At 45.2% G+C, this 24,717-nt stretch overlaps 1 protein-coding gene across 3 annotated transcripts in view; it reads left to right on the top strand.

The window, feature by feature from the left end:
• LOC311017375 (synaptotagmin-2-like) overlaps window positions 1-24,717 on the top strand; it is a 32,041-nt gene that overhangs the window by 1,052 nt on the left and 6,272 nt on the right. The window contains exons 1-8 of one of the 3 annotated variants that reach the window (XM_084015663.1): window positions 4,596-4,776; window positions 16,962-17,177; window positions 17,538-17,698; window positions 21,641-21,778; window positions 21,895-22,062; window positions 22,466-22,633; window positions 23,616-23,733; window positions 24,084-24,217. In XM_084015663.1, the coding sequence (XP_083871789.1) occupies window positions 16,982-17,177; window positions 17,538-17,698; window positions 21,641-21,778; window positions 21,895-22,062; window positions 22,466-22,633; window positions 23,616-23,733; window positions 24,084-24,217 (1,083 nt within the window). In that variant the 5' untranslated portion in view covers window positions 4,596-4,776; window positions 16,962-16,981. Of the gene's footprint in view, window positions 1-4,595; window positions 4,777-16,961; window positions 17,178-17,537; window positions 17,699-21,640; window positions 21,779-21,894; window positions 22,063-22,465; window positions 22,634-23,615; window positions 23,734-24,083; window positions 24,218-24,717 lie in introns of those variants that run through there. The other 2 variants (XM_084015665.1, XM_084015664.1) reach the window with 2 other exon arrangements.

Raw genomic sequence — 24,717 nt, 5'->3', positions numbered from 1 at the left:
GGACTGGCAGCTCTCAAAGTGATATGCAGCACCATTTGAGGTAAAAAAAAATCAGTAAAAGTTGTGGGGGCTGGCAAACCAAAACAAAGCTAAAAGACACTCCACAGAGCTGAGGGAGTCGGGTCAATACTGTGAGCTTTTTTTGTCCAAAGCCCAAAGAAATTCCGTTTACTAAGAGGTGTCCCGGACTAAGAATTTACATCGTTGAATCTGAATACTCATGTTTTTAGTTTTTGCTGTTTTAGATCCCCCTCTGTTTAAGCGTAATATAGAAAAATCATAATAATCGCTTATCTTATCAACTAGCTGTTTCAGAATAATGGAGAGCAGGGATTGAAAGACAGAATGGCTGCTTTGCTTCTTTTTTTTAGTTTTGGCCCTAATCCCATTTGTCACATTGTAGGAATCCACTGTTTCTAAGCGCCTCCCTCTACTGATTTTAGAGAATCTTTCATAAATAAGAAATATATTTAGCGCTGTGATAGTGATTAATAAAATGCGGGTGCTGATTTTGAAATGTGATCTCATGTCGTTGTTGTTTAGCTATTATGAAGGTATCGCCAAGAAGCTGCTGCGATGGTGATCATTCATGCATACAAGGAGATTGATTGAAAGCACATCAGTTTTCTCAATTATAATTTTTTTTTAATTTGCAATATCATTAATGATCTGATATTTAAACTAAAGTAGGTTATATGTGAGGATTTATTGGAAGAAAATAATTAATTATATGTAATTCAGCAGCATCAATTCAACCACAGTTGCTATTGTAGATGTAATCTCAACATTTTCCATTTAGTCTGAATTGTTTTCACCCACCGTTCAATCGGCAGTTTTCCGAACATCAGTGTAAAGACGCATTACGGAAATATGGCTCCAGCGGAGGGGTTTCCCTACCGCTCTGCCGGATCTAAAATGGTTATTGCATTGTTGCACCTCCCCGCATCTGCAGCACCACATCCCAGCACAGACGCACAAAAAAACAGATCTACTCCCCGACTGCCAGCCAGCCACGGCGTTGTACATTTACCACACACACACACACACACACACACACACGAAGACAGCATCCGCTAAAACATTTGGGGATCGGGGGGAGCGGCAACAACGCTTCGCTGCTTCAAGACTTGACTTGATTAAAAAGAATCACTGGATGTGCTTGTTTGTGCATGTGTGCTGTATCTGAAGTATCACAGTCTTTCCTACTTCCCTCTGTTCCTGTTGTGTTGAATTTCCCCGCTGTCTCAGAAATACAGTCCCCTTGTTAAAACACAGCTATGTGCCTTTGCGCACACAGAAAAAATCACATGGCATTACATGTGATTTTTGCAGAAAAGCCTACTGAAGGGTGATGCATTTTAATGGCTTCCCATAGTCATTGACTGAGCGGCTTTACTGGAACACACGCTCCACACAGTCGGTCTCCACCACACGCACGCCTTGTTAAATATGTATTCTCAGTTGCGATGAATCTCTCTGGAGACGTGGCCTGTTTAGTTCAAAGTAAGGTCTGATGGATTTTTTTTACTTATTTATTTATTTTCTCTTACGCTTTCCTCAATGAATTCACGAGATGATTAGCGTAGAAACAGTAGTCAGCAGAATAACGCGATGACGAGAGGAGTCACCTCGTCATCCGTGACCACAAATCGCTACGCTTTCTGTGTTCCGTGTCTCGCGGGGCGGGTGCCAGTGTTGCTCACCACGGGTTTACCCAGCGTGCTATGAATCTTGGTCGGATCAATATCCCCGTTCCCACTCAGACACTGAATCAGACCTGCCTGGCTTTCGGAGGGGGAACCGGGCTGTAAGATCTCTCTCACACTGTGCACAAAGGAATGCAGGCTTGACTAGCTTTCATAGATCCAATAGCGTGGCCCAAATGTCATACCGCATTGTTGATGAGGAGAGAATATCAACTATTGGGCTTTATTTAATCCAAATAACATTGGAAGGCTGCCATTTTACTTTTCTCCCTTCACAAAACAACATGGAGGCGGAGAGTAGCAGGAAGAGCTGGAGCAGCTCAGCCCTGCAGGTTTGCTTGTCGACTCTGCAATCCTAAAAGGCGATATCTTATCTTCTTTTGTCATGAATCCCATCAAAAGACCACAACCAACAATGAAGTGATCCGTCGAACAAGTCTTGTCTGAGTATAGCCAGAGCCTGATTTAGCTTAGATGAGCTCCGTTGTTCAAAAACTAAATGTGCCTCTCTGTTGCAGTGGGTGACATGTTCCTTTATTATGACAAACGTGGTCACGGTTGTTTTGAGTCAATCCTACATACATCATCCTGGATTAGTTGAATACTTGCTACTGAGCAAATGTGTATCAATCTTCCTTTTGAAAATAGTCCCCAGCAAATTCACTATTTACCCCCATTTATAGTCTCGAGCCCTTCGAATTCAGCCACTCCACCGCGTTCGAGTCGTCTGATTGGTTTCGGCATTGTGAGGTGAAACTGCTGTTTCAGCTGTCCACCAGAACTGAGGGCTAATTATACCAACAATGGAGACTGCTAAAGACAACATAGACTACTATCAAGGCTGTTCAGAATCAATTAAAAGTACAGATTACTTTGTAATCCAATCTACACTCTCCCTTGTGAAAAATGTATTATTTCCCGCTGTGACACTACTACAAGAAGCCAGGTTGAGATTTATGCAACTGTAAATTAAGCTCTGACTGCCACCTTTACAATCATCTGTGAACCTTCAACCCTTAGAAGAAACTAGAACAGAAGACAGGTCTGCATGGGAGAATAACCCCGACACCCGAATCTTCACTAAATGTACATTTATCACGTTTGGGATGCTGAATAATAGTTTTGAAGTTGATATGATCTCCTTTATTTAACATTCAATCTATATGGCACAGACGTGTCTTCTCAGTATCGCCCCACATTGTAGGCTCCGCTCCACTCTTTAAACACAGGCAAAAAAAAAAAAGTATGTTGTCATGGCAACACATCACCTGTCGACAAAAGGTGGATTGAAGATGGTACCCGAGTGTAACGGGTTGACACTTCTGTGAGATAGCAGGCGATCCTGTTTTTTCTAATTGCCAGTTGCCAGAATCTACAAAGCTTTTTTTAGGAAGATGTTTTTTTCTCAAAATGAAACTATGTATTTGTGACTAGTGTTAAAAGATGTACGTGTGTCGTGGGAACAAATGAGCGTGCGGTGCCACAGACAGGGTGGGGAAGTCAGAAAGCATCGAGAGACGGACTAACACGTTGTCGGTTCAGATGTTTTCATGGGACGTGTTGACAATAAGAAAAATCTAGAATAATGCAAGCAACCTATATCCAGAGGGGAAGATGCCGAGATATAAAGAGCTGTGCTTGTGTCGTTTTTTTGTTTGTTATGTGAGTTTTTTTGGCACAGCTTCACCTCCCCCTATGATTACCACATCACTTCTAATTCTAAAACCAGCAACCTTGCATTGCTGCCTCAACCAAACACGGAGGAATGGTTTTGCCACAGACAGGAAACAAATTGCATTGCTCTCTCTCTCTCTCTCTCTCTCTCTCTCTTTCCACTTAAACGTTTTGAAATGACAAAAAGCCATCTCTCTCTCTCTATCTCTCCCTTAATTTTTCTCTGATTGAGATTATATTGATTTCTTGTTCAAGTGCTTATTGCCGGCCAGTAGTCGGCCTTAGGGGACGATGATAATTCTCGGTGACACGCAGTGATACCCGATGGGCTCCGAACTGTCTGCTTCAGCGGCGGTGTTAAGCGAAAGAGTGCGTCACATCTTGTCATTAAACAAGCAGATTTACACAGTCACGTGCCCACTGTAAAGGAGGGGAAAAGCAGTGTGAGCTAAAGGGTCTGGGTGGCGTTTTGCAGTATTTATACATTGATTTATGATTTATGTCATTTTATACACTGCTCTGTATGCTTATACGGAGCAGTGTGAGGTCAGCAAAGGGTTTTTATATCAAGCCAATCATTGCTGTCGTAGGATTAAAATCTCCCTTGATGACAGAGGGAGTGGTGCAAGTCCAAAGACATCATTCAGATAAATGGATTGAGACGGGCAAAGGAGAAAGAGACTCAGCAGCAGACTGCCGCTGCGATAAGCACACGGCAAATGCCGGGCTTCTTTGGTCTCCTGTACAGTATGTCATTCCCCCCCCCCCCCCCTCTGCTTACTTATTTACATCCATTCTTATTTTTCATGCAGCTGCAGCTCAGGAACATATCTGAGCCCCCCGGAGTCCCCCGAGCAGCTGTGCCGCGTGAACGAGGGGGCGCGAGTGCCGGTCGGACAGTCCGACATATGCGTGCTTTTGGATTGCCCTTATGCATTGGACCGGGGAAACAGATTGCTGCATGCAGCACCTTGTGAGCGGCATCACAAATCAGCCGGCCGAGTAGTGAGAGCTGGAGTGGAGGGGAGAGATGGAAGATGGAGAGAGAGCGGGAGAGGGGAGGGGAGGGGGATCCTTTCAGTGACAGAGATAGAAAGAGTGGAGCGAGGGAGAGGAGGAGGGGATTCAGAAAAGCAGAGGTGGGGGTAGTCACCAAGAGAGTGAGTGAACGTGTGTGTGTGTGTGTGCGTGTGTGTGTGTGTGTGTGTGTGTGTGTGTGGGAGAACAAGTAGTGCTGCAGTGGAAGCAGTGCAAAGAGGACTGCAGTTTCTGGTGCAGATGGGAGCGCGGTCGAGGGACGTTATTAAGGCAGTGTAACATTAACCCCAAGTGCCTCTTTGGTGAATGGGTTAGCCCCTTTTGTGGAGAAAAGGATTACGGAATTACGGTAGTGCTGGTAAGGGCGTATTTCAACTCTCTTCTCACCATTTGCTTCCTTTTGAAGAATAGAGTTATTGGCATTTCAGGCTGCTGTAGATTTCACGTGCCGTATCTGACTAAGCGGTTCCTTGTTGTTGGGTTTTACCATAATGCAGGTGCATGTTACTTCCTGGTGCATGTGGTCCAAACTTTGGTGGGAGCGTATTCGTAAGTCTGAACATCCTCCGGGTCCCTGGTCTGCCCCCCAGGATCCAGCTACGGATCTTGTCTGCCCATTTTTCCTGCAGTCCATTACTGATCAGGCACTGGTTTTTTTTATAGAAAGGGTGGATGTACTGTAGTGCTGTATCTAGATCATTCTCATTGATCATGCCTCATTACGCGTGCCTGGCGGGCGTAGTGTCTCTTTTCCTGGAGAGTGTCCAGGAGGCTGCCCTGCTGACAGATGCTCCGCTTACCCCCGTAGCCACAGCGGCATCTCTCTGAAACCCCCCTGAACACGCTGAAACAAACAAATTTACTGTATTATATCCACCGTGTAGCCAAACCAAGCCACGGTGCTCTTTATCTTTTGATAGTGAGAAGGCAGACGTAAAAAGAGGCTGACAGTTGTGCTGAGGAGTATAGAGAGTAGAGGGTGGGGATTTTATAAAGTGCTGCAGGATGCTCTTTTTTTCTGCTGTCCCTCATGGGACATATAGCACAGGCAGCACTGAGGTGACAGGACCAAGGACAAAACCTGGGCTGCTATACCTCCTTACTACCTAATGCTGAATCGTGCAGGTCTTTATCAGGCTCATCATTAGCACAGCGTTTTCATTAAATCAAATGAAATTCATTATAACAAGCTGCCTATTAATAGATAGGGTGTTATTTATTTAACTGTTATTGAGGGCATTTTTACCCCCCCGGTGTAAACCTCTGCAGCTTCCAAAACAAATCCACATATAATAAGATTATCACAGTTCGCACAAAGAGAATTATCTATTCTTCGATTTGCATGCTAAAGTATCATCTTGAAATATAAACCGGGACTCATCTGCTATTACCAGATACAGTCAATAGCTTGTATTTGGAGGGGGTCACGTGATCACTCAGGTTTCAGTAGTATAGTAAACAAGGATTGTTGAGGATGTGAAGGATCATATTCTATGTACATGCAGCTGGGTAGACATACTATACCATACATGTTTACTCCTCCAATATCCGGAGGGCAGTAGACTATTTGATACTGAGCTGAAGCTGAAGGTCCTTTCTTTTTTGTCAGGCTCTAAAACATTGAGGCAGGCTCATTAAGTCCGTACCTCAGGCTGCCGCTCCCATTGGCTACTACACTGAGAAATAGTCCCCGAGTCTCTCATACATAACCAGAAAAATGAGGGGATGCTTTGAAGTTCACCAATCTTATTTCTGTTTTTCTTTTGGCGCCCTCCGAGAAGACAGCTGGTGCCCGATTACCAAGAGCAGCTCACAGAAGAGGGGAAAAATTAAGAGGCTCATTCTCACTCTTAAGCCCCCTAGAGTGTCTTGCTTGAGTGGGTGTGCCTTCTTGCACCCACATCACATTTGATTTCTTACCTCCTGCTGCTTCGTCAGATTGAAATATTTCTGCTTATGTTGCGAAGTACTCCACGAGCAAAAGTATGCTTAAAAAAACTACAAAGCCACCCATATTAGACCCTGAGAATGAGTCACTTATTCTCTCTTCATTGGGATTGCTCAGCCGCTGTCAGCTTCTCACTCCAGGTGAGAAGCTGAGCCTTTTCCCAGTCACGGCCCCAGCCCATTTGATGGTGTTTTGCTGGCAGACGAGAGCTTCGGTATTAAACAGTCGGACGCTGTCACCAGTAACAGCTTCCTGCTGCGCTGACGGGGCAATTTAGCCACTCTTTAATCTTCACAGGAAGCAAAACATGCCAATTTATGTTGTGAGACAACTAGAGGCATTTGTTTCCTCACCACCGAGGATTGGTGATGGTCTGAGAGAGAGAGTAAACTACAAAGCAGCGTAGAGAATGGGTGAAAATATTTTCAGTGTGTTTCATCATACCGGAGATGTGTCGTGCAACTCCTACGATGTTGCCACAAAACCTCTTGGATTGAGGTTTGCTAAATGGAAAGTGGCGTATATATTCAGCTGTAAGTTGAAGTTTAACATTTTGAAATCCGCTGATTTGCTTTCCTTGGGAGAGGTCGATCGATACCACCCTCATGGCTGCGCAACCAGCAGCCGGTTAGCTTAGCTAAGCACAAAGAAGGAAGCTGGGGGAATCGCATGGCTCTGTCCAGCATGAGCAAATTCATCATAATTAACAAGTTTTCTCGTGTTTCTTTAACCAAGGTTTAAAAAGAACAAGCAACTTTATGGAGACTCTGCTCGTTGCCTGGCAACTGCTCATAGTCATTAGAAATAGTTTGGTATATAACATTCCCTAACATGGTGAATTGTCATTTCTATATTTTTTTGCAATCAAAGCACTTGCAGGCGGAAGCTCGGATAACAACACACACAGAGGGAGCGCGACTGCTCAGACATTACTCCACTGCATCTTGACACAGCAAATAGATGTTTGCTGCTATATTAATCCTCCCAATGCCGCATATTGCTCCTTTAATGGACAGACATAAAAGTGATATTGATCTTTCTGCACTAGAAAGCAAATGAGCCTATTTCCCAAAACATCAAAGTGTTCCTTTAACTCGAAGAGAGATCTTGTACCTGCAGACTCGCTGTCTACATATTTCCCTTTTTTAAAACGGGAACGTCAGTAGATGTGGCCTATCTGTGGTGCCGCAGAAGCTCCTCTCCTCTTTCAGAGATTCTTCACACAGCCTTACATGCAGATCGGTCACTATCTCTGTGACAGGATGATTAATCGACCTATCAGGGGACAGGGAAAGGGGTTGCGCTGAGGGGGTGAGGGAGGATGTATGGCAACCGGCTGTAAATGATCCCTGCAGCCTCTCATTCAGCATTCAAGCCCCGGCACCTCCCACCTCCTTTTCAAGGATCTCTCCTGATAATAGCTGAGTCACAATCAGCGGCAGGTGAGAATAAGCATTGTTTTATCTGCACAAGCAGGTTTGTAAATGAGCCTCTCCGGACGGCACTGTGGGTCAGCACTCAATGAGATATATGAGGGAGAGGCTTTTCTCTAATTCTGCCTTGTGAGGTGATGTGCGAGGCACCTTTTTGACATCCTTATCTCGGCCGCTGCCCCCAGATCAGCAGAAGCAGCAGAGTTCCTGGTGCATTTCGTTGACATAAAGGTATAATTTCGATGCCGACATCTCTGAATGATGGTTGTTTTGTGTATTCTTGCATCCTGGGTGTTTGTGCTGCCCTAGAGCCAAACACGGGGGTCTGATGCTTCTGTAAATGTCCCGTCCTGGATGGCTGCATAAGCAGTTCTGCTGACTGTGCTGCAGATCGGTTGCTGAGTGAATGAGTCTGTTGTTTGTTGGGACAGAGGTAACTACAAAGTTTATCTCCAGTGTCGTTTAACCAAAAAAGGAGAGCCCTAAATAGAGTGATGTCTGGCAGCGTTCTGTCTGCACCTTGTTAGCCGAATTGAATGGCTTATTTACTGTGAAGTCGCATTACGGCATCCCGACAGATGCTTGACACTTTCCCATCTATGTGTTGTATCTGGAGATTCGGAGGTTCTTGGTCAAGAGTTTCAGAATCTGGCTTTGGCAAACAGATTTTTGGGGATTTGCCAGAGTTCTTGTCAGACTCTTGTATCTCTTCCATGAAATGACAAAAAAAGGGATTGCAACTACAGAAGGGTATGTTTCAGGAATCTGCCCCACTCTTGGCGTTTATTGGACTGTGCATGCCAGCTGAGATTTTCTAATTCTGTGCACTGACATTATGTGCAGAAGTGACGGAGAAAAGATATCTTAATGAGCAAAATAAGACGAAGGAAACAGCATAGAAATATGCAGTTATAAAAACTACAATAATGTAATGGACTGATTCTGTCAGTGGCACCTCAATACAACACCCTTCCTTCCTCTTTATTGTATATGGAGTAACCATCAGCCACCCCCTCTACATGGATGACTGCGACATTGATTCACTGATCACCAGGATCTACAGCAACGGCATTGGGATGTCATTCGGGTTAGATAAGTGTGGTCGGATGGTATCCAAGAGAGGCAAGATGATCACATCTGAAGGGGTTGAATTACCAGAAGGCAACATAGCAGATGTCCAGGATAGATGCAAATACGCTGGAATCCCACAAAGAAAGGGAAACCATGAAGAGGCTGCAAGAAAGTCAGCCAGAGCCAAATACCTACACAGAGAGTAAGTCAGCTGAATGGTAAGAACAAGATCAGAACCATCAACACGTAGGCACTGCCGGTCATCACATACCCCCACTGGTATAATAACATGACCAGAAAGAGATAGAGGCCCCTGATATCGAGACACGGAAAGCTCCTCAGCATGCATGGAGGGTTTCACCCCAAGTCCAACACACTGAGATTGTACACTTCGTGGAAGGAGGGAGGTGGAGGGCTAGTGAGAGACAGAGCCACTATCCTGGAAGAAACAACCAGAAGTGATGTCCTGCCAAGTGAATATCTCAGACAGCAGAAATGCAAGGATGAAGAGGAAGAGGGGGAAGGTCACGGAAGGACGAGCCCCAGCACGACATCTACCACCGGCAGATAGAAGAAGTGGCTGATATGGATGAATCATACCAGTGGCTCGAGAAGGCTGGTCTGGACAGCACAAAGGCACTAATCATGGCAGCACAAGGAGATATGAGCTGAGCACAAGGTCAATGGAGGTCAGGGTCTACCACACCAGTCTACCACTGGTCCAAAGGTGGTTGAGGAGGACCACGCTAAGATCCTGTGGGACTTCCAGATCCAGACTGATGAAGGGACAAAAAATATCAGTAATGAGTTAATTTAATGAGCAATTCCAGTGTTATTATGAATAATTCTGAATGAAGGTGCAGCTCAGGCCGAGCTCCAGCAAAGTTTCTCTTCCTTAAGTGGTAAATAACAAACAATGCAGCCATCAGTATCGCCCCCGTAATCCTATTAAATCTCGGGCCAAAATGAGACCATTAAGACTGTGGGAGCCCCAAGTCCATTTCAGCTGGGGTGAATTACCATAGAGTAGCAGAGGCTTCAGCAACGAAGCTGCACATTATCTCTAATTGAAACAATTTCACCATCTCAACTCGCCTTCCCGACTACAGTAATGCTCTGTCTGCTGGATTAAAAAAAAATAATAAATACTATGCCCCCTGTTCTCTAAATGTTCCAGTACATATTTTTCAGCTGGAATCGAGTCCAGACAGATCAGAAGGTCAGCTGTGACTCAGAGGTAGCGGTGGGAGCCCCAAGTCCATTTCAGTTGGGGTGAATTACCATAGAGTAGCAGAGGGTTCAGCAACAAAGCTGCACATTATCTCTAATTGAAACTATTCCACCATCTCAGCTCGCCTTCCCGACTACAGTAATGCTCTGTCTGCTGGATTTAAAAAAATCAAATAAATACTATGCTCCCTGTTCTCTAAATGTTCCAGTACATATTTTTCAGCTGAAATCAAGTCCGGACAGATCAGAAGGTCAGCTGTGACTCAGAGGCAGTTGAGCCAATATTCCCTTCCCGTTTCCCCGAAGTGTTGATGATCAATGCGCGTGACGTCTTTTAACAATTACCTTTTAAATGATATCCTCGATATCTTGCACTAATAATAGCTCAGTGGGGTTCAGATGAAAGAGTCACTCAGCATAGCAAATACAAAGTAAGAGCACACACACACACACACACACACATGCTGCTTCTCTGATAGAGATAATCTACCCCGCTGTTAAAGACACACCACTTTGCATAAAATGTAGTTGCCTAAATCTGAAATTATCAAATTAAGACTCTCTTTAGTGCATAAAGAATTGACTAGCTTTGTGTATATTTCTTTCCACGATCCAACCCAGTCTACTGTAGCAATCACATTAGTGAACCTTAGAGGAAATGAAGCTGCACGGGATGCACAGCTACTACAGCTTGAGGCCAACTCTTCCACCCACCCACACATAACCCGTAATGTCACAGATGGCGGGGGCCTCCGTGGGGGCTGAATGATTTCATCAGGGTCACATTATTCAGATTACTTCCTATCTTTTGAGGACCCTGGTCGTCTGGTGACCTGTGACTAGCGAGGGGACGCCGCCGCTGCCGCCGCTGCTATTGTTTCTCTTTGAATACAGCAACCTTTTTACAGTGACAAATATTCAATACTTAATTTGCCGCCCCACTGCTTCCTCACCGTTGTGCCCCGAGCTGCAGTCACATGACCCCGTGACCAGTTTCCCTCTCCTTTTTTTTTTTGCAGAAGCCATTTTGAAAGACGTTGCGCTAAGACGTTTCTGGGCTGCATTTCATTACAAATCCAGCAAATCTAAATTAAATCGTGCACAATGCCACACGTACACATGTATATTGGCCACTGGCAGACAGCTGTGTTAACTGGTATAGAGGCAAGTTGTAAGGGGACTGAGAGAGTTAATTAATTGCCGTTCAGGGTAGTTGTTGTGTCGTGTAATGAACCAGCTGCACGACTTTAGATCACTCTCCTTGGGTTGTTTTCTCTCGTATCAGACCTGTGTGCTAACAAGCCCTCAATAAACACAACTCCTCCCCCCTCCTCCTCTCCACCCCCCCTCACGTGGAGTCGTCTTAGCCGCGGGCTAGGGTTTCCTGTCACTGCGGAGGATGTCACACTCTTGTGGTCAGTGGGTCATCACGAATGATGACATCAGATAAGAAGGCGGCATTTCTCCGTTGTGTGTTTGTACGCGAGAGCAAGGAGATGTGGTTATTATAATTAGAGTTAGACAGGTGGGAGGTAATTAAGGAAGGGCTCTTAGCCTGTAGGCACATTTGAGTGTTTATATTTTTCTAGAACGATGATGATGAAGACGACGTATGATGTGATAATCCATGAGGGTCCACGAGTATGATTAAAGCATCTACTGCTAATCTCTTATACTTATTAATTGCATAAAACATCGGCCCATTAAATATACTGCAAGGAGTTGGGGATTAAGACGCCGGCGACTTATTCAAGTCTGGCTCAGGTCCCTCTTGTCATCTCTCCACTGTTTGTAATATAGGCTCAAAAATATCAGAAACCATACTTTAAAATATGCTGCAAGACAGAAAGATTAATGTGAAAGTGGTGAAAAGATTTTTGGATATACTCTGAAAGTAAGAATCGAGGTAAAAGTCATAATTTCTATTTGATTATTTGGCAGTTTATATAAAATGTAAGCCATTTGAAGATGGATGTCTTCTCAAAGACAATCAGTTTGATTCTTTTGAAATGAAAGAAGCATTTCTCCTCAAAGATTTTTTTATAACTATTGAAGCCATCTGTCTTCACCTTCATGTGTCTCAGCTCACAGACTTTAAAAGTTAAACATGTATTTATCACAGTTAAGTTCTCCGTAAAACGACTGCGTTAGCACATGCGGTGGCTGCTTCACCCTGTTTGTTTGTGCACCAAAGATAAAAGTGCTTTATCCCCATCCAACTGACTCGGAGCAGTGTGTTCAGTGATAAGGACCGGATCATGCCCATAGCTGCGCTGCTCCGAGCCGAGCCATTTTGTTTTGACGCATTCTGATGCGTACTCGAATGCTAACGGAATGAGATGCTCGCTGGGAGATGGAGCTCAAAACTCCCACACATTTCAGCAATCGAGTATTACATGAAATGCATGTTGAATAAAAGGTCTATTATTTAACTTATATTCACCGCGGGGAACATTTTCTGAGCGTGATTCATTCAGGGTCGCCCCGCTCCGCACTCCCACATTTACACCTGAAAGCAGCCCAGTACAACCACAGTGTGATCTGGTGGCCGTGCAGCTCCACTGGAGCGGGTGGAGGTTGAGATCCTTGCCTCAGGCCACTGCCTCGGTGTACACTGATATACCTCAACGACTATTTGATAGATTGTCCTGAAATGTGGCATTCATGCTCCTCAGAGGATGAATCCTATGACCGATCCCTTGAATGTTTTCAGTCATGTTAAATGTCTCTTTACTTTTCATCTGCCACGAAAATCAGGTCAAATATAAAGTGTGCCCAATACTTATGGCTTATGACCTCATTAGGAAATGCTTGCATGCAAACACGCTGGCCTCAGAAGGTCAAATATCCGTTTAACATTAGAATGTTAGCCGTTAGCTCAAATCATCACCGTGCCAAAGTGCAGTCACGTTCATGGCTGTAGACTCTTTGGGCGCTTTTTAAAGGATATACAGTGCAGTTCCAAAATGCACGGTGCAAGTGCGTTTAGGGCGTGTCCAACTCCAACGCTAGTTAAATTGAGCATAATCTGGCCGCAAAGTAAGGGGAAAGGGTTTGTATTATGTCTCTTTATGGATCATCAGGTCTGTTTTGGGTGTAACATGAATTAAACCATTCAGAAACCAGTCATCCCCCCAGGTAATGCACCCTTTAAATTGCAGGATAATACTGTGCTATTGACATTTGATCCGGTTCTTGTGTGCGAGTACATATCCTACTTACACAACATTCTCGTTCTATTTAAATGATTAAAATAGCTACATTTACTACAAAGCATTTTTGCATTTGTGACCGACTTGTTAACTTTGAAATCCTGTGCATTTTGACACCCTCAGTCAGCAGAAATATCCTACTGATGAATACTAAAGAAGGTGAAATACTTCCTTTGTGGTAGAAAAGTGGTTTTTATAGTTGATTTGTCTGGAGTGAACACTGAGAGCTGACTGTGAACCGAGACTAATGGCTGTCATAAAATAATGGTCTGTGTCTGTGTCCTCTCGGTCCGTCCTCGCTGTCCCGCCTCACAGTGGAGAAGATGAAATGCTTTAGCGCCTATCCGTGACTGCTAATTGCATTGCTCTGGCTTGGCCTAACGTGAGGGACAAACAGGGTAAAATGCACATAAACCTCAAATGTAAATGGATGCTTTGAAGATGTCACAATATCTACAGTGACTTTTAATAGAGGGCGGTGAGGCCTGTGATTGTTGTTTTATTGAGCAATACACTCATTTTCAAATGTGTGATGGTTTAAATGTGATGTTGAGACATTTTCTTGATAACTCTAAACGGTGAGTGTGTCATACTTCCCCAGTTTCTTAACGTATATATTTTAGGATGAAATAAGCTGGTCCCGGCCCCTGAATAATATAAAGCTCATCCTCCCTGCTGTCAGCCTCAATTTAAATAATTTATACGAAGCAATAAATAGAGGCAGAATCTCCGGCACCAACTTGGAGAATTGGAACTTGAGAAATAGGAAATCCTTCTCCTTTTTTTCTTTTTTTCCCTCCCGTATCAACATGAATTTAATAAAATCAACGCCAGAAGTCTGCTCTTGTTATTCTCGGCATCTCGTCTCTCTGGTTTCTGGAATGGAGGTCGCGCCCGATCACTCATCACTCCGCGGACAGGCTGCTTTCAGCTGCACTTGTCACACTCTGATTTCTGGAAGCGATACGAGCTCTGGTTGAACATTTGTTTGGCTTGTGGAAACGACCGCTGACGAATGGCTCGTAGTTGTTCATTTTTGGTTTGCTTCTACGGTTAAACACCTTTCGTGGTCAGGCACCGTTGGCTTGATTGCAAAAGCGGCGACGATTCCAGGCAAAACAAAGGCACAATAAATTGAGAACTGATAGTTATTTCTCATAAATATTGTTGGTGACTGATCTCAAGTCATAGTCTCAGACCCAAACAACACTGTGGAGTGTTAGGAATGCTGCAACATGGCAGGCTAAAGTGCAAACTGCTATCATAAATCATTTTATGAAATAAATGATTGTGCACTTCCTTAGTGGGAATAAATTGAATGTCACAAAGCCAGTCATTAAAAAGAGCTCTGTCATACTTTCCCCAAACTTGACCGCAGTTGTTTGGCACTTCCTGTGTTGTCGTGTAGCACTTAGGATAAGACTTTATCATACTCTGGATAATATGGAGCAAGTATCACATCCCGGTATTAGTATCGGTACATCCCTATATGGACTCAAAATAATTTCTATGAAGCCTGATGATGGTGTGATTTGTCTTTTTTTGTTGCCTCTCTGCATATTTCGTTAGTCGCCTTTTGCTCCAGCATGTGGGGTGATGGGTGTGTGGGTGACGGGTGTGTGGGTGACGAGTGCGAGGGTGACGGGTATGTGGGTGACGAGGGTGACGGGTGTGAGGGTGACGGGTGTGAGGGTGACGGGTGTGTGATTGACGGGTGATGGTGACGAGTATGAGGGTGACGGGTGATGGTGATGGGTGTGAGGGTGACGGGTGTGAGGGTGACGGTGATGGGTGTGAGGGTGATGGGTGTGAGGGCGATGGGTGTGTGGGTGAAGGGTGTGTGGGTGACGGGTGTGTGAGTGGCGGGTGTGAGGGTGACGGGTGTGTGAGTGACAGGTGTGAGGGTGACGGGTGTGTGTGACGGGGTGTGTGAGTGACAGGTGTGTGGGTGACGGGTGTGTGGGTGACGGGTGTGAGGGTGTGTGGGTGACGGGTGTGTGAGTGACGGGTGTGAGGGTGACGGGTGTGTGAGTGACGGGTGTGTGGGTGACGGGTGTGTGGGTGACGGGTGTGAGGGTGACGGGTGTGAGGGTGACGGGTGTGTGGGTGACGGGTGTGTGAGTGACGGGTGTGAGGGTGACGGGTGTGTGAGTGACGGGGTGTGTGAGTGACGGGTGTGAGGGTGACGGGTGTGTGAGTGACGGGTGTGAGAGTGACGGGTATGTGAGTGACGGGTGTGAGGGTGACGGGTGTGTGAGTGACGGGTGTGAGGTTGACGGGTGTGTGAGTGACGGGTGTGTGAGTGGCGGGTGTGAGAGTGACGGGTGTGTGAGTGACGGGTGTGTAAGTGACGGGTGTGAGAGTGACGGGTATGTGAGTGACAGGTGTGAGGGTGACGGGTGTGTGAGTGACGGGTGTGAGGTTGACGGGTGTGTGAGTGACGGGTGTGTGAGTGGCGGGTGTGAGAGTGACGGGTGTGTGAGTGACGGGTGTGAGGGTGATGGGTGTGTGTGACGGGGTGTGTGAGTGACAGGTGTGTGGGTGACGGGTGTGTGGGTGACGGGTGTGAGGGTGTGTGGGTGACGGGTGTGTGAGTGACGGGTGTGAGGGTGACGGGTGTGAGGGTGACGGGTGTGTGGGTGACGGGTGTGAGGTTGACGGGTGTGTGAGTGACGGGTGTGTGAGTGACGGGTGTGAGGGTGACGGGTGTGTGAGTGACGGGTGTGTGAGTGACGGGTGTGTGAGTGACGGGGTGTGTGTGAGTGACGGGGTGTGTGGGTGACGGGTGTGAGGGTGTGTGGGTGACGGGTGTGTGAGTGACGGGTGTGTGAGTGACGGGTGTGAGGGTGACGGGTGTGTGGGTGACGGGTGTGAGGTTGACGGGTGTGTGAGGGACGGGTGTGTGAGTGACGGGTGTGAGGGTGACGGGTGTGTGAGTGACGGGTGTGTGAGTGACGGGGTGTGTGTGAGTGACGGGTGTGTGAGTGATGGGTCCTGTCAGAAGCTTCACTGTTATCTGAGTTGTTTCTCTGTTTTTGACGTAGATATACATAAAGGTTGGTGGACAGAGAGGCCTTTGGCAAAGAAATGATGTAACTCATTAATTTCACCACCATTTACATCCATGGAACTAGAGACACATCACTATTAAATCTAGCAGAACCAGTTTCAGTTTGTTTGTCTGGCTATGTTTGCTCTTGTGGCAGATGTATTTTAAAGAAAGGATTATGAGCTCAGGCGTGGTCCTTCTCTCATTACCATCAGCAAACGTGATCTCATTCATATCTGTATTATTTTTCACATTTCACTGCATTTATTTGGCACTATTATCCAAAGTGACTTTCATTTATTTCCCATGCATATACTTAGTAGATAAGGAGTGATTTGCAGTGGCTCTGCTTGGTGTTTAATTTAGATTAGTCAGTCTTAAAGCAGCTCTATTTAGATGTAACAAACATCCATTTAGGCAATTCAATTAAATAGACTACAAATAATTCCCCCTTTTGATTGTTTTCTTGTGCCTAATGCATTGTTATGAATTTCAGAACCTGTGTGTTTGTTTCCATTAATCATTGAGTTTTGAAACACAAAACGAGCATAACGGTGGTTGTATTATCTGTGAGTGACTGTTTTCCATGCTCCTTTTCAGGGACCTCGTGTGCAGCCTAAATGACGAAGTGGAACTTGTTCAAGCATCAGACAACACCCATGGTCGCTGCTAACCCAACGGGGGCCAGTGCCTTGACTGTGACTACATCCCCCGCCGCATTAGTCTCCACCGACAACTCCACCGAACCGGTCAACAAGAACGATGCCTTCGACGAGATCAAAAACAAGTTCCTGAATGAAATCGACAAGATCCCACGTGAGTGCCAGACAACAAAAAAACAAAACCCAAGCCCCGTTCTGATCAGCCAACTTTGTATTGATGTGACTCTCAGCAACGATTTTAGAATTAGATTTTGTCTTTAGCTGCAGGCAGCCGCAGCCTCATAATGTCTTTATTCAGTATTGATCACTGGCTGCCCCTTCCTAATGGCAGAGAAATCAAATTTTCACCCAATCTAATTGCTAATCTAGCACCTCTCACTAAATATATTTGGCCCAGGACATGACATGGAGTGAGCTAAATGATTGGTTGGTCAAATGTCAAAGTATTTGCTTCTTTCTTCTCTTTCTGGGTGTGGATGTGCCATCTATGCATCGGTCTGTATATTCTCCTCAGTGCCGTCCTGGGCCATCATTGCCATTGCCGTGGTCGCTGCTTTACTCATTCTAACATGCTGCTTCTGCATCATCAAGAAATGCTGTTGCAAGAAGAAGAAGAACAAGAAGGGCAAGAAAGGAAAGGGTGACATGGGAATGAAGAACCTGAAAGGGGGAGAGGTATGTCCTTCGGCGGGAGGTTGCATATAAACGGCCGAGGGGGTTTACACCCACACTGTGTTCGAAGCAGAGCCAACCCATGGCTAACCTGCCCATGAGCCCGTTATGTAACAGCTGTGTGGCTCACAAGTAGCTTTGTGCCGGAGTAGAAGAGAAAACATGCATGCAGTGATACGTTTGACTCAGCTAATTATATAACCGACTGTAGTCCCCCGTGTTACACATTTTATTCTAGTAACAAACTTGTTTGAAATGAATTAGAGGACATATCATTTGTTTCTAACCCAGTGTATTCTCCGCAGGTGTTAAATTTCATTCTTTATCCACCATGATTATTTTTCTTTTTTTTTCTCTCATTATTTAAGTTTTTGTCATTAATGTGATTGTTGCTTTTTTTTCTTTTTTTATCTCACTTGTGCTTTGGGATTGGAGTGGAAAATGACAGGACTCTTTATCTTTTACAGCCCATGCATTGTTTTCCCAGTCATTAAAGAGTAATTATGAAAATTTGTAGTTAGTACAATGCCGTTTGTTTTTAGGCCTATAATTATTTTGTTTTTCCCCCCCACATACGCGATTGATGATTTGACAAAGTACAATAAGAATCTAAAGAGTGGAGTTATTTTAAAACCCAACGGAGCCTGCTGCACAAGATATGATTGTGCTAATGAGGAGGCTCCTCTATCTGTCATTTTCCTCGCTCCCTACAGTGTAGCTGACTACATTTGCTGTGATTACACTTCTTTGGTGTCTGCTGTGAGTTCAATCTCTTCCTTTGTCTCTGCTCTCCTCCTTCCTGCTTTGTGTCTTATGTGTGCTCCGTGTATCTTGACTGTGGTGGACTTCTCTGCCTACGGTAGGTCTGATAGCACGCGGCGCCCCTCTCTGGCCGCTCAGAGTAAGCGCAGACCAGGGCGGGTGGGTGGGTGGTTGGGTGGGGATGGTGTTGGTGGTGGTGGGGGGTGGGCTGGGCTGGGCTTGGAGGGGTTGGATTGCAGTGATGATGACAATGAGTGCTATGGCTTCCTTAGTTTTTTTGCAAGCTTAGGTGCTGCGGGTTGCTTGAGGAATAAATGGGAGCGATTAAGCTGCTTCGCTAAAAAAAAAAAACACTGAACTGATATGCCGCACCAACTGCTATGTCTTGAATATCCAGAGATTGCAACATTTGTATTTTTTTTATTATTTTTTTGGCAAAAAAAAAAACAACAACCGAGCAAAGACGCGTTTTTAAGTGTCTACGGTTTGAAATGAACATGAAACTCATCCTACGGTTGAGCCTTTGAATGACGAGTGCACTCAGCAGCTCACTAGAGATCACTAACATGCATGTGCAAGGGGTAAGCTGGGTATTTGTCAAATAGTGAGCTGGAACTTTACCTAACTGAGAGCTTGGAGCGTGTTTCCACCACGACAGGCCTCGACTGTGCAACACAAACCCCCCCAAAAAAACAAACCAATTCTCCCCAGAGATTCATTGACGTGGGTCTGAAATTCACACACTGCGCCCCCACTCGTGCAAACACACTCCGAGCTCCGCAACAGATAAAGCCGTTTGTGAATCGCTTGACAAAGACCAGCATATCCTCTTGCAGTAGGTACCATTGAATGGCCACAACTTGACTTGAGAGTAACTTTCCTGGATGACCCATGCTGCTGACATACTAGGTGACAGTCATTGACCCCCCCCCCCCCCCCTTCCCCTCCCTGAAGCACCTAGGTCTCACTGAGAAGAAATGGTGGGCCAGAATGTTTGCCCATGCTTGACTTGGCCTGATTTCAGAAGAAAGTTAAAGCTGCAATCAGCTGGCTGTTTTAACACAGATTTCCTTTTAATAAAAAAAAACAAACCGAACTCACAATTCACCCCCCGTTGAGTTGACCAAAGGGCATGCATTCAGACAAACCACGTCTTCCTCTTTGAACCCCCACTGGAAGTTTTGAGAAACAACTGGAAACTCTCAATAGAGCATGATCCCTCCATGGATGTGTACATTTCACTCAGAACACGTGTATAGACATTTCTTGGGGCCTGACAAAAATAAAAAAAAATGTCAGATGAGGTTTGAAAACAATTAAAGCATTCCTTTTTTATCTGTCTTCAGAAATAAGGTAATTCATTTTTACATTTTGCCATGAGAAAGAAACTTGGATCCTGCATTGTGTGGCCTGGCATGCTTGAATGGAAAGCATTTACCACAATAAAGATAGAGAATGCCACATATCCGGATTGTGTGAGAGAGACAGACAGAGAGAGGGAGTTTTTAAGCATGCATGAGAGCCTGCATGTAAGCAAGTGTGTGTGTGTGCGTGCGTGTGTGTGTGTGTGGGTGCACGGTACAATATGGCGTGCAGTGGGTGTGATGGTGTGTGTATTATCTGTGCGTGTGCCCTGTTCCTCTTCCAGCTCATCAGTGAGTAGCTGGACCCTCCAGTCTTACGAAGACATCAGTGTTTTTTCAAGAAGACAGCCATAGGAAAGTAGGCCATACTGAGATATCACCCAGCTGCTGCAGTTTCCACCATGAAAGCTCACTTTAATATTCATATTAATATGAATATAGTGTAGTATAGATTCTAGAGTCACTGGGTGGGATTTAAAGGCATAGATTGATTTATCCCCATCTATTATCTCTGGAGCGGTTAAACTGTCAGTATATCTGCTGGTAGTTCTTCTAGCACGTCATAAAGAGTCACAGTAATGAGAGTATCAGCTGGGGGGGAGGAAATGGAAATCTTTTTGGGATAAATTGTGAAAGTAGAATCAGCAACACAAGTGTAAGCACATTAATAACGTAACAGTGATATTGTCTGGCTCCAACTAAACCTGTTTGCCAGCTTACACACAATCAGTTTTAGCCCGTTTGAGAGCTTCTCAAGAAAAGTGTCGGGAGTTTGATGAGACCATAAATCTATCCCTCATCGCTCCGTCCTTCAGTTGCTCTCAGAAGGACGCTCTGCTTCCTGTGACGGCTCCTGTTTGACATGCTGCACACGGGGTGGACAATATAACAAGGACGCCTTGCACTATTAGCGCAAAGCATTGCGATAGCTCTGCAGTAAATACTAGTTTGAAGTGTCCACCTTTGTGTCAGACTGCACTCGGTGGTGTTTGAAAAATATCCCACAATGCCCTTCAGTCTGTTTACTTGGCTCGTCGTTGCCGACGCAGCTTTCCCTCTGTGTGGGATATGCTATCACGACTTTTAAGACTTTCTTAACAACTTAGTGTGACTCATTTGGGATGAGTCATATCTGGGATTTGTTTAGCCTCCTGTGTAGCTGCCTGTGTAACAACGACGCAGTTCCCCTGTTTCATGTGAGGTTCCCGTTATTTTGTCCACCCTCTCTGTGAAATCACAATTAGTGGCAGTTACGAAGTCATATAGATAGATTAGAAAAGGCTTGACGATCACTGTTTCATGAGTGGAAAAAGGAGAGGTTTTTGCATGGATGATGTGTTCCACTATAGTTTACTGTAAGGTGTTCCTGTTTTTCTGTCCACCCCCTGTATACTGACTGTTTTTATTCTGTTGTTTCCCTCTTTTTCTCACTCCTTCTCTCTCTGTCTCTCTCTATTTCTCTCCTCTCTTCGCTCAGTAAGAGTTTTATTGAAACGGTATTGGCCTACATCTGATTTTAGGAGATATTTAAAAAAAAATAAATAAAGCTCACTTATGGAAAAGAGAAAAAAAAAGAAAACAGCAAAATGGTGTCACCCAAGAAATAGTGAAATCAAGTCAGGTTGCAACCGTGGTCATCGATGAACAGATTGCACTAGTAGCACCGGGGTGAGCGGGGGTAAGTGGCAGGTAGGTGCTGTGGCTGAGCCGACTGCTGATGGCCGAGGTTTAGTGTTCAGCACAGCCGCCGCCTCACAAACGCCTCCTCACTCTTCTTCTTCTGCCGCCTGCCCCCCCCTCCCCCCTCCTGTCTGTGCAGAAACAACAGGATGACGACGACGAAGAAGACGATGTCGAACCTGGACTGACTGGAGACGAGAAGGAGGAAGAAGTGAAGGAGAAGGAAAAGCTCGGGAAGCTGCAGTACTCCATCGATTATGACTTCCAGGAGAACAAGGCAAGAGTAGTTTGTTTAATGAAGAAGCCTTTGACCTGTTTTTGCACGGCTGATTATCAAAAGAGGAAAAATATGAGCCAGAGAAATGCTCGCTGACTTGCTTCCCATCTCCCCAGCTGACCGTGGGAATCCTGCAAGCGGCCGATCTCCTCTCCATGGACAGCGGCGGCACCTCCGACCCCTACGTCAAGGTCTTTGTCCTCCCCGACAAGAAGAAGAAGTATGACACAAAGGTTCACAAGAAAACGCTCAATCCTGTCTTCAACGAGACCTTTACCTTCAAGGTGAGTTCCAAACACCTTTCGCTGATGACTTATTTAAACCACATCCGAGCCGTTTGATTTGTCGACGGTCCTGTTAAAGGTGAAACCGCAGTCGGAATCTGATTTCCTTTTCTCAAAGGCCTCGGTGCCACCAGACATGCTGAAGGTGTCCGACGAGGAGAATGTGGTAGAGAATCGAATTATAGGACGCTTTGCCTGCTGACACAGCTCTATAGAAAACAATTCCTTTTCCTCGTCAAAGTCAGGCTAGTTCTGCTGAAGCTGCGTGTTGCTCAGTAATGCCGTTTTGAGCTCCAGGCCAAAGTCACGTCCCATGTTGCTCTATAGTTCTGATCTGCTCTGTAGGTCAACTTTTTATTTCATTTTGGGTTTTTTTGAAGTGCGATTACTTTCTGTCTCCCAGATTCCATTCCAAGAAATGGGGGGGAAGACTCTGGTGATGTCGGTCTATGACTTTGATCGCTTCTCTAAACATGATGTCATCGGAGAGATTAAAATACCCATGAACACCCTGGACCTGGCAAAGCCGCTTGAGGTGTGGAGAGACCTGGACAGCGCGGATCAAGAAGAGGTAAGTGTTCTTTCACCACGCTGCTGTTTATCTCTGATAGATGCATTTTTTAGTCCAATAATAAGAGCGTATCATTGATTTTTGTATTTTTTTTTTTATTTTCACTCGTAGTGATGGAGCTATAGAACACTGAATCTGCAGCTCCCTTCGGTTTTACGAAGCATTATACTGCGTTTTTGGTTCACCCTCACCGCTCTGGGTGTTTTCTCAGCTGTTTTGAATAAAACTGGAAAGAAAAACCCTACATTTCCTGCTAACCACCAAACAGCACACTGACACGGTTATTAACTAGCCGGTGTGAGTATTTAGCAGCTACGGCACCACATTTCTCACAGGAGTTATTGGAGATCAAAAGAGAGTAAATATTAGACATAAATAACTTACCATAGTAGGCGACAGAAGTCTAATTATCTTTGCAAACTGTACAAGAGGTTGTAAACACACTGAACTGCATGTATTCAGGCCCTCCGCCCATATTGAGCGACCTGAACAGCTTGCTCAGCCGATGACATCATACAAAAATAGCCACGGGCACAAGGTGGCAACTTTTGTCTGTTTACCGATGAGATTCAGCCGTCTGAAGGACACGCTTCTTTGTTTTTCTAATCAACTGCACTCCTTCCTCTGTAGCCTGAAATGTGATTTCATTATTATGCCGCACCGTAATATGAAAAACAGATTTTAATCAATGAAGCCTCCCCAGAGCCGCCTTAAGATGAAATAACCTCTCTGAGGTTGCTTGCGGCCTGAGATAAATTTATTAACTGTGAAAGGGCCAATGAGGTGTACTTAGGAATACCAGTAATCCCTGCAGCTAAGGAAAAAAGATGATGGTAGCGGGAACTATTTGTGTGGATGGCGTGTATTTAAAATGTGATTCCAGAGGGACAGTGTGTGTATTCCTGTAGCGTGCTGTACATCAGAGGAAAAAAAATAATTCTGCGTCAGACCTCCTTTAACTCTCTCTCTCTCCTGCTCACAGCCGGAGAAGCTGGGTGACATTTGCATCTCCCTGCGTTACGTCCCCACTGCTGGCAAACTGACCATCTGTATTCTGGAGGCCAAGAACCTGAAGAAAATGGACGTGGGCGGACTGTCAGGTACGGACACGCGACGGCTCGTCAGAAATAACATTTCATCATCCCGTTTGACGCTGATTTGGAGGCTCGTAGTTTGACTAGAATGCATCAGCTCAGTGTGACGTGTGGATTCTGGCGGTGGGACTGCGGTGGATGCAGGAACGTGCCTCTGTGCACGGCCACTAGGTCGCTCCTGCTCTGCTCACGTGCTGACGCTGCAGTGCTTACCGTGCAGCAGCCCACGCTCCCTCCCCCCTCCCCCTTGGCTTCAGCATTGGCCCCATCTGTTGGTGCATCACAGCACTGCAACCCAAACGTGCGTGTTCAAGGCATTTTCTTTTCTCAGTTTCTTTCCCCCTTTTTTTTGGCAGATCCCTACGTGAAGATTAACCTGCTGCAGAATGGAAAGAGGCTGAAGAAGAAGAAGACGACGGTGAAGAAGAACACTTTGAATCCGTACTACAACGAGTCCTTCAGCTTTGAGATTCCTCTTGAGCAAATGCAGGTAAGGACATGGAAGCACCGCTTGTTGAAGGGGGGGAAAGACTTCCATGAACAAAAGTTAAAGTGCTGTTTGGAAGGAAGTACTGGTGATAAAAAGCACTGAATACAAGTAAAAGTAGTTATTACTAATAACTGTAAAAAGGCAAATATGTACTATATCAATACCAATGTGATCTTCAACGTAATCTATCATCTGGTAGAGAAAACACTGTCTCCTTATTGCTTATGGCAATATAGACAGAAATATTACTCTCACAGCGCTAGATCTTTGGTCTGTTATGACCAGTAGAAAGGACGTTAGCAAACCTTTGCTGCTATGGATTATTATTGACAACTTATTGATTTCATGATTCTTCTCTTCTTGTGCTATTTTAACCACATGTGACTCTTTGAATTGCGAAATACGCAGATTTTTCCATCTTGCTGAGAGTCGGATCAGAAGATGTGTGCCACTCTCATGTCCGGTAAATAGGGTTAGCTTAGCATAGCATCCAATCTTGA

Source organism: Eutrigla gurnardus (assembly GCF_963514095.1).
Source record: "Eutrigla gurnardus genome assembly, chromosome: 8".
Lineage (NCBI taxonomy): Eukaryota > Metazoa > Chordata > Actinopteri > Perciformes > Triglidae > Eutrigla > Eutrigla gurnardus.
The sequence above is the reverse complement of the archived record's forward strand: the minus strand, read 5'-3'. Positions and strand labels throughout refer to the sequence as shown.